Below are 13,259 nucleotides of genomic sequence, written 5' to 3'. Positions count from 1 at the left end.
GAATCGCCGTAAATCGCACGCACGATCTATGCGGCGCGGGTTGGGGGCCATTGACAGAGGCCCCCGCGGCGCTTCTCCAAGTTGGTCGAGTTCCCGATGGCGTGGGACTCTCGTGGCCCCATCTGTCGGGAACTCGGCGTGAGTCCACAACCGCCTTGGGGGGGGGGGGGGGGGGGGGGGATCCTTCACCAGGGAGGTGGGGCTGCACATGCGCAGACCCCCGATCGGAAGTGCAGGGTCCCGTATCTGCAGCTGGAGCTGCGAGGACTACTCCCGGGCCCTGCTAGCTCCCTTTTCTTCAGGAAAGTCCAGAATGATTCGCCTGCGATTTGACGTTAGACATAGCCCCATAACTGGAGAATCCAGTCCCCTGTCTCTATTACATCCTTGAGTTCCAATATCCTTGTGCTCCCTCCCATTCTGACCTCTTGCATATTCCTGAATTTCATCGCTTTGATGGTCATGCCTTCAGCTTCCTGACCTTTACTCCTTGAAATACCCTTCCTTAAACCATTCCACTTCTCTACCACTCTCTCCTGCTTTAAGACACTAGTTAAAACCTATCTCTTTGATCATGGTTGTGGGCATCTCTCTCCTTATGTGGCTGGTAATGCTCCTGTGGAGCACCTTGGGAATGTTTAAATATGCTGGAAGTGTAACATAAATGCACATTGTTGTTGTAAGGAGAGTAGGTATTGTTATGCTGAAGTAAATATTAGGGTTATGGTAGGCAGTGATATGATGGCAGGGATGCAGAGGATCCAGGTTGGAAGGTTTGGAGCGGTGAATGGGCAATATTGTGTGGGACAAGATGGAAGTAAAAGATCAAAGAGGGCTGTGATGAGGCAGCCATAGTAATTTTGAAACAAACGTAGCAGATGCCAACACAGAGGAGTAAAATAGCTCAGCTAATGTTGCGATGGAGCAAATTGGATACAGGCAAGAAACTGGAGAGAATCAGGATGGAACAATGGAAATTAAGATTAGATAGCACTGCACTCGAGTCGGTTGGGGTGAGCCCACATATGGCAATTAATTGAGGGGAAATTATTCAGAGTTCTGATAATTGAGTAGAAAAGGGGGAGAATGGGCAGAGAATGGGAGGTGGGGAGGGGTGGCAAGTATAAATACAGGGACACTGGAAATTATGCTTATTTGGGGCAACATTTCTTCAGGAAAGCAGCAACTTACTATTAATCATAATTGAATCGAAAACAGCATGGAACAAAGATGTGTAATGAGTAATGCTGTGGTAAACTGTGCATGTTATTCTGTTGTTGAATTAGCCTGGCCATGCACACAAACTCACTTTGTCCTAGATTTTGTATTCGGGCTAGTGAACTTACATTGAAGGTGGATGTCAGTTCCTAATTGATTTTGATTCTGCCTTAATCTCTATATTTGTTGTTCAAATGTGGAGGAAGGTACAACACAGGCTTCATCTTTCCTCTTAAAAAGGATCCCAAGACAGTATTTTATAAAGACCAGAGGAATTCTCCCTGGCCAATATAAGTGTATCGGCCAGTCAACATCATTGCAACAGAAGCTCTGGTCATTTATCTCATTTTGCTTGTGGGAACTTGCTGTGCGGAAATGAGCCACTGCCTCTCACTTCAAATTTACCTCATTGGCTGGGAAGCACTCGGCAGCATCCTGGACAGGTCATCGGAAGGGACTGAATAAACCTGTGGCCTTTTGCGCATTTTTCTTTTAAAAATGTTGCTGGCCCCGCTTGCGAAACATAAAATGGAATCTGTCTCAATTCAACTTTTTCAAAGAAGAAAATTTGCAAATGCTTGACAGAACGGAGGGATAAAGCAGGAACGGTAATCCCTCCAGACTGCGGGCGTGTGCGGCCATGAAGTTAACACGCAGGCCACTCGCAAGCTTGAAGGTGCCACGCACAAAAACGATTTAAGGATTCTGTGCACTGAAATATATGCAGGCCACGCAGAACAAAGAAAATTTGGAGGGCTCATTGAACACGAGGTTCTTTTTATTAGTGGCTGTAACTGCTAAAGGCTATAGGGGGTAAGAGAGAAGCAGCTGCTGTTAACACATGTCTGATTTTTTTTCAGAGTACAAGTACTCTTGCTTTTATTGTGGCATGAATGATAACATAAACAAAAACATGAAAATATACAACTTATATTACACTATGTGTTATGAACAAAATATAAATCTATAATTCTATGTTATATTTACATATCTTTCTTTAAATTTCAAGTGAGATGGTAGATTCAGTTTACTTTGTTTTAAGCTCCACTCGATTTGATTGTCTTCCTGAACACAATCTGTGTCTAATAATTTTTAGAGCCAATGATGGCCAATAAATACATTTATTTTTTTTTAAAAAACAGTACAGCATCAGTAGAACTGAGTAGTCTGAGATCGGGAATTATAGAATGCAAAATGCCAGCGAAAACGAGAGTTTCGAACGAAAAAAAACAGGATAAAAATTAAAAATAGCAACAAAAAAAAAAACAAACTCCGACACAGTTTCCATTGTTGGCATATAGATCACAAACGGCTCACTGCCATGAAATCATGGTGAAACCTTTCTGGAGCTAAAACAAAGTACTCTTGTAGTCTAGAGTCACATAAATAAACAGCGCGCCAAAAAAAGAAATGGTGGAAAAGGCCCAGCCAATGTGAGACTAAAGCCTCACACCAGTCAGAAATCTGTTCACACTGTTGAGAGAAAGAAAAAAAAAACTGGTTTCACATTTTACATAAAGTGATATAAAACACTGGGTTCTTTTTTTTATAAATTCGGCAATTTTTTTGTCTTTTTCATTACAGAATGCTTTAGCGAATCAATTCTAAATGACCATGACAATTAAATAGAAATGAGATTAAGAGAATGGTCTCATTTCAGTCCCAACAAACAGTCCAATTATTTTCACGCCTGCTGATTAAACATCATAACATGACATCACTAGGACTTAAAGAACAAAAAAAAAGAAAGAACTTTTATATCTAAATTACCAGGCTTAAATATCTACAGCTACAGAATGCTGCATTGCCAACCAATTAGATAGAACTGAGGAAATAAATTATACATAACTTACTAACCGGGGAATAGCTGACCATCATTGTACACTATTAAGAAGAGGCAGTTAAAATTGAAAAATACAGTCAAAAAATACAAATTAAACACTGACATGCAGTATATGATCAGCTAGCCCGCCTTTAACAACAAAAACATTTTCATTTTTATCCAAAATCATATCATTTGGGGTGAGGAGGAAGAAAATTTCGAACTCCCAAAATCATTGGAGGTATGGTATCCGTTTCACAAACCGCACAAACGCCAGATCTGCGCCATTTTTGGCAAGGGGCAAACTCTGGCAGGATTGAGCCTCGCGTCCGGGTTTGTATGTTCCTTTGTATGTTTCCCCCTTTCTTTTTAAGTGCTTCGAACGCAGACAACAAAAGACTTTGAGAATCAAAGAACGCGACCGCCTCAGCGAGGCCGCTGGGAAACGACGACGGGCAGTGGGGGGGGGGGGGGGGGGGGGGGGGGGAGAGAGAAATGGTGGCTTGGCGGCGGAGGGAGTCAGAGTGGACTTTGAGGACCTGGAATTTCACTCCCCCATGCTGCTTTGCTATCACTGTCTCTGACACCTTATAAAGTACCATAACACCCGCGCACACACGCACACACACACACACACATATATATATAGAATCCAAGTGATAAAAAGATTCACACGTCTTCAGTTATTCCCCCTTTCACCTGAGATCTGCACCTACAGTTTCCTACAGCTGCTGGTGTGGAACGGTGTCTGGGATTGTCTGAGACCCAACAATATCCCTAGCTTTAGTCTGTAGGAAAGAGCATGAACTAATTCCAACACTTACACATTTGGCACTTGCTAAGAGTTGCATTTTGAAATGGTGTGCAACAACGAACAAACAAAAAAGTACTCTATGAGGGTGCAACAGCGTGTTGATATTCAAGAAAATAGATTCCTTTGAAACAAAGGTAACTTGAGAGCAAAAAAAAACACTTTTTTTCCTTAATCCATCCAAAAACACGAACGAAAAGAAAAAAAAAACACCTTTTATTGTGGCACAAAAAATAAACAACAAAACACATTCACAAGCCACTTGTTGGCACTTTGTACCTGAGTGAGAATTTATAGAACCTTGTAGAATGACAGTCTAGACAAAGCTCAGGAGGGTAAGACTTCAGTGCTTGGGGATAGCAGCTGATTTTACTGGCATTGTTTTACCCATAGCTTATCATTTTTTTTCCCATGCCTGTACCATAGGCCGAGGTCTAGTAGCCAGTAGAGTTCTGACTATATCCTGTTTGTTAAGACTAAATAGTTTTAAGTAACAGTCAGTGTATCAGATAGTCAAAATGTGCTTGGCCCCTGGTAGGATGCACCAGTCAGGACTGATTTGAAGTCGCTAGAGGAGGCTCCTGGCCCCTCCCCCGTCAGTCAGCTTGTACTGCCACCTGACTTTCGTCATCGCTGCCATAGTCCGCATCCGGGTCCTCCTCATCCTCATCCTCATACTCATCGTACATCCCTCCATTCATGTCGTTGATCCTCAGCTCGTCTTTCACCTGGGTCTCCCCTGATTTGAGGCTGTAAGTGCTCTGGATGACAGGCATGCTGGGCTCCGGGCTGCTGGACATGCTCGAGTGCTCAGAGGGAATCCGAGGTGACGGCATCCCTGCCATTGCAATGGCACCAGGATACACCACTCCAGCCGTAGTAATGGGGATCTGACCTTGCTGCCTGTTGATGCAAAGACAAATGTGCATTAGTAATGGCGTGGGACCTTGTTGGTGAGGTTAGTTGTGCTTGCATTTTCTTCCTGTTCTATCAAAACTTCACTTTCTGCTGCCATACTTTTAATTTTTGTTAAATTTAGAGTACCTAATTCATTTTTTTTCCAATTTAGGGGCAATTAAGCATGGCCAATTTGCCTATGCTGCACATCTTTCAGTTTGTGGGGGTGAGACCCACGTGGACACAGGGAGAATGTGCAAACTTCACATTGACAGTGACCCGGAGCCGGGATCGAATCCGGCTCCTCGGTGCAGTGAGGCAGCAGTGCTAACCACTGTGCCACCCTGCCGCCCCACCCATACTTTAAAGTTGACGGTTGTCATCATGCATCCCTATTTTTTAAACATTATTTTACGGGATGTGGGTGTTGCTGGCAAGACCAGCATTTGCTGACCATTAATTTCTCTTGAACTGAGTGGTTTGTGAAGCCATATCAGTGGCAGGATTAGGTGGAGCTACACGAGGGTCAGACCAGGTAAGGATGGCAGATTTCCTTCCCTAAAGGACTTGGTGAACCAGGTGGGCTTTTCCCACAATGGTTACAGATTGTTCGACAATCGACAATGGTTTTGTGGTCACCATTAGGGATTCTAACTTTTAATTCCAGATTTATTAATTGAATTTAAATTCAAATTCCACCAGCTTTCTACCGCCACACCACCAGTCACCCTCCATATAGAATGTAAACTTCCTCTGCATATTCTTCGCACTGTAATTCCATCCTTCTATCTTTAGAGGTGCAGCCGAGCCCCTGTTTCCAGAGGCCATTCAACCTATCTTATTGGTGCCAGAGCTGTCCTTTTAGCCCAGACTACACCCATAGCCCTTTCAAGTACTGAATTCTCTTTTGAAAGTTAATTGCCTACTTGCTTCCACTGCCCTTTAAGGTTGTAGATTCAAGAGCATAATAACACATTATGATTCATAATCAAGGCAGGAAATTGGAGAACCTCAATATGGTGGTGAGAAAATCTGTTGGTATCCACTGGAGAACTTGGTGCTGTCACCAGATAAATAACATATTGGCCCAAACCATCCCTTCCCCCCACTAGGAGATCCTGACAGAAGTCAACTATTTATAAAGAAAACTAATATTCCCTCTCTCTCAGTGTTCGCATCCCAGCAGTGAGGAAGTATGTTGAAGTATGCATCTCCATTATACAAATTATATAAGGTCAGTGTTTCGCTGATGTATAACATTGTCAAATAAACAGCCTGAAAGGCAGATGGGCCTCAGTTAATTGTGGTATATTGGCAGCATTGCAGCTCCTTCAGCCAGAAGTGTCCTTGCGATGAGTCAGTGCAAGAACTGTCACAGCCCCTGTCTTTCATGGTGCAAATCTACTTCTAACAGGAATAGCTTTTCAACCACCAAGAAGGTCAAGGGCATCAAAAGCATGGAAACGCAATCACCTCCAAGTTCTCCTCCAAGTCATGTCAACTTGGGCATGTCTCGCTGTTGTTCCTTCAGGGTCAGTGGGTCAAAATCCTGGAGCTCCTGACTTAAAAACATGATGGGACAGCCTTCACTACACATGGTGCAGCAGCTCCAACATGGAGCTCCACTGTCACCTACACACAGTTCTGCAGCTCCAGGAGGGGCCCAACTGTCATTTGCACACAGTGCAGCAGCTCCAGGATGGAGCTCCACTGTCACCTACACACAGTGCAGCAGCTCCAGGATGGAGCTCCACTGTCACCTACACACAGGGCAACTAGGGGTGGGCAATTAAACGCTGGTCCTTCTCTCAAATGTCACTGTTTTTTTAAGAAGTAGAGAGAATAAGAATGGGTCAGGCAGCCCTCACTGCCCACTCATAACAAAATCACAAATCTGGGACATTTGAGTCTGTTCTACAGACAGCCAATGGAGGGAATCACCCCCCCCCCCCCCCCCCCCCCCCCCCCCCCCCCCCGGGCCATCACGTAGCTGAAAGCTGTGCAGATTATAATATTTAACTTTCCTTTTTTGCTTCTAAAATTTAATAAGAAAGGAAAGAAATCTGCCCAATGAGTAATGAAAGCCACTGCCCAATAATAAGGAAAGATTCCAAATTCAAACCCAGGCCTGTGGTCCTTGGCATTATCCCAGGATGATTCAGGGGGATAGTTTTTGCAGAGGTTCTCTCGATCTGCCAGATTCACCACAGTAGTAATAGGGTTTAAGGGGTTAAATCGGTGATGGGAAACCTAGGCTGGTGAGTGGGCCGCATGAGTGTCCCTCCTTCATCTCAGTGAGCCACAATATCGAAAGTGGGCATGTTTACTAACCATGAATAAGATTAAATACATTTAATACACACCAAATATTTCATAACAAGTTATGGAACATACTTAATCATTTATATAATTAATAGAACTATCATCAACTTCACATGATAAAAACAAAATAAATATTTACACTTTGGGCGCGGAGGGAGCGTCTGGCTCTCACAATCAGTATTGTGAACAATCAGCACGCACTTCACTTGCTCTTGCTTTACGTGCAAATCACTTCAGCCATACCGGTAGGAAAAAAACTATGCAGACGGAAGTCAGTGGACTGTGACAATCGTGCAGATGGGCAACGGTCAACAAAATGTCTCATGGGCCGCACTCAGAACCCAGATGGGTCGCAGGATGCCCAACATCAGGTTAAATTATGAGTTTATTTTCCTTTCATTTATTACATTGAGGGGTGTTCTAATTGAGATGTTTAAATAAAAAAGATTTTCGAGAGGGTAGATTTAGAGAACCTATTCCTCTGGAGGGGGAGAACAAGAAAAAGTGGATATAATCTTCAAATTCATTCGAAGTTCAATTTGGACTGAAATAATTTCACACCAAACCCGATCTCACTCCCCTAAAAGGCTGTGGGCGCTGGGGAATCCAGTGGGGAATCCTGAGGCCGGCACTCGGGTTCGATCTCAGCCCTGGGTCACTGTCCGTGTGGAGTTTGCACATTCTCCCCGTGTCTGCGTGGGTCTCACCCCCACAACACAAAAAGATGTGCAGAGTAGGTGGATTGGCTACCTAAATCGCCCTTTAATTGGAAAAAAAAATGGAGTCCTCTAAAGTTATTAAAAAAAAGTGGAGACTGCTGGTTGGACCCATACACTATACCTGGTTAACTAGCATTTGCTGCCTCAACGTTTCCATACACAACTTGAAAAACTGCTTGGGGAAAGCTTTGTGGACTGGTATAAAATCAATGAATGATAATTGCAGTATAATGTTTCTTACCCAACAGTAAAAAACTGTCGCATTTCTTGACGTCTGTTGCGCATCAATGCTTTGTACTCCCCGATCCTCAGCTTCTTGCCATCCACCACACAAGTACGCTTTGGTCGCGGTTTGTACTTGTAATCTGGATATCTCTCTAGGTGCTGCTTGCTGAGTCTGGCTTGTTCCTCATAGTACGGCTGTTTCTCTAGGTTCGTCATAGCCTTCCAACGCGAGCCTGTGGTAGCACAAGAGATTGGAAGGGGTCAGTCTCGGCAAAGACTCATAGCATCATGTGGTTGGGAAGACAGGCACAAGGAAAGCCTGGCTTCCTTAAACCATGAGTGTCGACCAATGTGAGTTATATGCACCCCCCAGGTGTCACCATTTTCTGACAATGTTCAGCTACTGATTGAACAGGACTATGTTGTTCAGAGGGTGTAGTAACTACACAAATATAATGGTATCAAACATTTTGCAGTACACTGAGCCACTTACTATGAATCAGGAGGTGGTGGGACTTGGGTCTATAATTTCAGATATTCTTGCAGCACAGCACTGAAGACAGTTTGCATTCCCCCAGGTGCTTTCTTCGGAAGAGGGCCAAGGTGGGTCCATGATCCCGAGGCACGCAGTCAGCATCTCCCGGGCCAACATTCATCCCTTACTCAACAGCACTCAAAATCTTTATCTTGTTGCTGTTTATTGTACCAAACCTGCTGCCATACAAACAGTAAGAAGACTTACAACACCAGGTTAAAGTCCAACAGGTTTCAAACACTAGCTTTCGGAGCACTGCTCCTTCCTCAGGTGAATACGAAAAGCTAGTGCTCCAAAAGCTAATGTTTGAAACAAACCTGTTGGACTTTAACCTGGTGTTGTAAGACTTCTTACTGTGCTCACCTCAGTCCAACGCCGGCATCTTCACATCATACAAACAACAGAAGAAGGATATCCCATCGTGACCCACCTTCATGCCAGAAATAGTTTGCTGAGGTCCCTGCCACCCACACTCATGCTTCCAGGTGGGTAGGGGGCAACACTCCAGAGTGTGGGTGAGGCCCAAGCCTCTTTTTAATGCTTACCCACCTCCCTCACAGCCTTTCATATGCTATATTCTCACCCAGAATTAAAATTGAGACCTATTTTACCAAACAGCTTGCATTTAAGCACTCACAAGACGAGTCAAAACTTTACACTGGAATATTAGGAGCGCGCACGAGGGTTTGATTTACTCATGCCTCTTTGTCCTCTTCCTATGTTCCACTATTTTATCAAGCCGGATTCCCAGCATGGAATGTTATCCACTGGGAGCCCACTAAATCAGGGATTTGTGCTCCCAACCCTCCACGATTTTAGCAGGCAGAAAACGAAACACTGAAAAATCCCAGGAGTGCTAGTTCCAAAAATGGTCTCTTTGATGTATTTCTAGTTGAAAAGAGGGCAATTCGTCATCACAACCCCTTCTATGTCAGCCCCTAAGAGTCAGGACTGAATTCCAAACATGCACTTTGGACTGTGGCCCACTTCTGTCTCTCTTTTGATATTAATATGAAAACATTGGGTTTTTTTTTGTACCATGGTTATTGAGCCTGACCCTGTGAAGGAGCTGAATTAATATTACTGGAGAATGGGGCTGGAGGATTGTCCAGTCGGCAGCTGTTGGATAATTTGAATAGTAAACATACATGTTAATTATACAGAGTTGCTACCCAACAATTACAAAGCCATTTATTGGTCACATTAACACTCCTATTGACAGTAAGTTATGCCATCCAATGCTGTAATAATGCAAATTAGCAGTTTAGAGACAAAATGAACTACATGACCTTTGTTAACTAATGTTACTAAACTGACAGGAAGTGAAGCAAAATGGCCCATTGAATCCCAAGAAAGACTCGCAATTCTGCAGAAATGTGTAGAGCCAAGCTGGATGTGGGCCTTAAAGGGAGATGGGGTTACAATTTTGGGGAGGGGATGGGGATAGGGGGGGATGGATCCATCCTGCAATGGGAACCAAGAGGATGATTTTTGTGGGGTTAGGATACACATCATCCTAGTCCCACACACGAAAAAATAAAATGAGTAGTAAAGTGGAGTTGAAACACCTGTGGAGAGGCGTGTGGAGGTGCCTTTAAGGGTTGTTGATCCAGCAGTTCCAATACCTATAGCACGCATTCCCACCCAATGGAAGACCAAACTTGTATTGCGGTCCCTAACAGAGAGAGATAGCCCAATTTAAATATTGTATTGAATATATCGCCCTCTTAAGGCAAAAGAGGCACTGAAAGCACGGGGTAGATTGACATAAAATGGTAACCTGTTGGTCCGTTGCAAAACCCAGGCCGTGATTTCCATTTTAAATAAAGACAGAACATGCTGGAAAAACTCAGCAGATCTGGCAGCACCTGTGGAGAGAGAAACAGTTAATGTTTCGGGTCCAATATCACTTCTTCAGAGCTCCATTTTCAATGTGATGAAACTTGCGTGAGTTCTGTGAAGGCCACACATGGGGGATTCTGATCTCGCATTGTGCCAGTCACTCTGGTCCCTAAATTGATGTCCACCTAAATCTTCAGGTCGACACGTTATCTTCACAGGAACATTTGCACGACACCAAGTCACATTAGGAGATCAGGTCAGATGCCTTAAAGCTTGGTCAAAGAAGTAGGTTTCAAGAAGTATCTTATCAAAGAATTTACAGTGCAGAAGGAGGCCATTCGGCCCATCGAGTCTGCACCAGCTCTTGGAAAGAGCACCCTACCCAACACCTCCACCTTATCCCCATAACCCAGTAACCCCACCCAACACTAAGGGCAATTTTGGACACTAAGGGCAATTTATCATGGCCAATCCACTTAACCTGCACATCTTTGCACACCTAACCTGCACATCTTGAAGGAGGAACGTGAGGTCAACAGGCAAAGAGAGAGAACTCGGAGTTGTCAGGGTACAAGTGAAACATGAGAGGAGAAATAATTGACTATATAAGATTCTAAAGGGGATTGACGGGTCAGACATAGAGCAGATGTTTCCCCATGTTGGACATTCTTTAACGAGAGGCCATAGTGTTAGGCTAAGGGGTGGCAGATTTAAAACAAAAATGAGCACTGAGGACCCGGGTTCGAATCCCGACCTTGGGTCACTGTCCGTGTGGAGTTTACACATTCTCCCCCTGTCTGCATGGGTTTCACCCCCACAAAACCCAAAGATGTGCAGGTTAGGTAGATTGGCCACACTAAACTGCCCTTAATGGGAAAAAAAATAATTGGGTTCTTGAAATTTATTTTTTAAAAATGAGGAGGAATTACTTCACTCAAAGGGTTGTGAATCTGTGGAATTCTTTACCGCAGAGCGCAACGGACGGAACATGAAACAAATGTAATGAGGAGATAGATAGGTTTATAATTAGTAGCGGAATGAAAGGTTATGGAGAATGGGCAGGAAAGTAGAGTTGATGCCGAGAGGGGATCAGCTGTGATCGTACTGAATGGCGGAGCGGGCTCAAGGGGCTGAATTGCCTACTCCTGCTCCTAGTTCTTATGTTATAGCTCTGGATGATATCCCCAAGGGACAGTATGTGGAGGAGAAATAGGTGGGGGCCAAAGATCCTTGGATGACGTGAGAGGAAGAGGAGCAAGGGAGCAGGAAGAGAAGTCTTTGCAAATCATTCTGATTCATTATAAATTACATTACTTCATACACTGTCGAAAATAGTCAAAGACAAACATTGGGGGCTAACATGACCTGGATGTATAGGGATGTGAAGCCAGGTGTGTGGCTCTTGTTGTCCCGTGTTACCTTGATTTTATTCAAGAATTTTTTGCAATCAGCTGCAATCTCAAAATCAGCTTCTGTAAAAGTTGTGGTGATGAAGACAGAAGGGATGACGAAGAGGAGAACTGTCAGATCCAACATTTGCCTGGCATGATCCAAGAGGAAGGGAAGTTTTGAAGAAGCCATCTTGATTTTTGCAAGCCCCAGGGCAGGGTTATTCGCAAAAGGAGTAAAAGTTATTTTTTAGTTGCCCTGGTACAAGGACAATACCAGAACCACTAAATTTAGGAGTTGCCCAGCAATCTCTTTGCTCATTTAAAAGTGCCTAACTACTTTATGTAGCTACTGGAGATGCCTTAAAATCTCTCCGACCAACCTGACGTTGGATGTGTGTCTAATACTGCAAGAGGTTGCCCATCTAAATAGGAGACCTGCACCCAAATTTCCACTCAGAAAACGAGTGTAATGAGGCCCTCCCCCCCACAACCTATCCAGCCCCCCAAGGTTATCTGTTAATTTCACCGAGTGAAGAGGAGGTGCATAAACCACTTAAGGATCTGGAATTTTCCCTCAGTCCACCCCCTGTCATATTTTAGTTGGCAGCAATGAGCAGGCAGTGTCCTAAGTGCGCAGGGCAGCAGAACTGTTTTTGAACACTGTGCTGGATCAGCTTTTAGCAGCTGCGCGGTGACATTCTTGCATCACACTATGCAACTTGGCTGCGCACCGTTAACAGAGCAGCCTGCCACATTAAACTGTTGATTGCACTCGTGCACCACCTGCTCCCACCTCCACAGTGCATCTCAGGGGTGTCACCAGGCAGACTTCCTTCGAGTTCTCTCTTGGCTACCCCAGTGGAATTCTCGAGGCAGCTTCAAGTGGCTGACCTTCTGACGATCTGTGCACCGATGCAGCCTTTCCCCACCCCGTCCTTACTTTAGCTTAAATGGCTTTTATTTTTAATCAGATAGCCAGCGTTAACCATTACCTTTTCACTATGATATTAGTTAGCATTTGCTTTTTGAACGAAGGCGTATGAAATATAAAGTCATTTCTCACCGCTGCCTAATAGCCACAGTTGTAAGGAATGGGTCCAGCCTTTGCTCCTTTACAAGGGTGGCATTCACTGCAGTAACCTCAGGATGTTCCCAAGAGATGGACAGCCAGATATGTCCTCCCGAAGTGTAGTCAATGTTATGTAGAAAACGCGACAGCAAATTTGCAGACAGCCAGAACACAATCAGCAATGTGATAATGACCAGATAATGGGCGCATCACAACCACCGGGGGTCAATGCCGGGAGAGCCCCAAATCGGTCTCCATGCCGGGCACCGGCCGATTGTGAGTCACCTGACTTGTTACAGCCTAGCGCGATCTGGATCTCACCTTCGCTGGACTCATCAGACTCACTTAAATAACTGGAAAAACGGGCAGCACGGTGGCACAGTGGTTAGCATTGCTGCCTACGGCGCT

The 13,259-nt window shown here is 44.4% G+C and overlaps 1 protein-coding gene across 10 annotated transcripts in view; it reads right to left on the bottom strand.

Moving 5' to 3' along the window:
- Nucleotides 1-2,064: 2,064 nt before the first annotated feature.
- Nucleotides 2,065-13,259, bottom strand: part of sox5 (SRY-box transcription factor 5) — a 471,378-nt gene continuing 460,183 nt past the window's right edge. For all 10 annotated transcript variants that reach the window (XM_038811022.1, XM_038811020.1, XM_038811021.1 and 7 more), the window contains 2 exons: nt 8,031-8,247; nt 2,065-4,754 (listed from right to left, as the gene is read on the bottom strand). In XM_038811022.1, coding sequence (XP_038666950.1) covers nt 4,448-4,754; nt 8,031-8,247 — 524 coding nt within the window. In that variant the 3' untranslated portion in view covers nt 2,065-4,447. The remainder of the gene's footprint in view (nt 4,755-8,030; nt 8,248-13,259) is intronic.

The sequence above is a fragment of the Scyliorhinus canicula genome, chromosome 11 (assembly GCF_902713615.1).
Source record: "Scyliorhinus canicula chromosome 11, sScyCan1.1, whole genome shotgun sequence".
Lineage (NCBI taxonomy): Eukaryota > Metazoa > Chordata > Chondrichthyes > Carcharhiniformes > Scyliorhinidae > Scyliorhinus > Scyliorhinus canicula.
The sequence above is the reverse complement of the archived record's forward strand: the minus strand, read 5'-3'. Positions and strand labels throughout refer to the sequence as shown.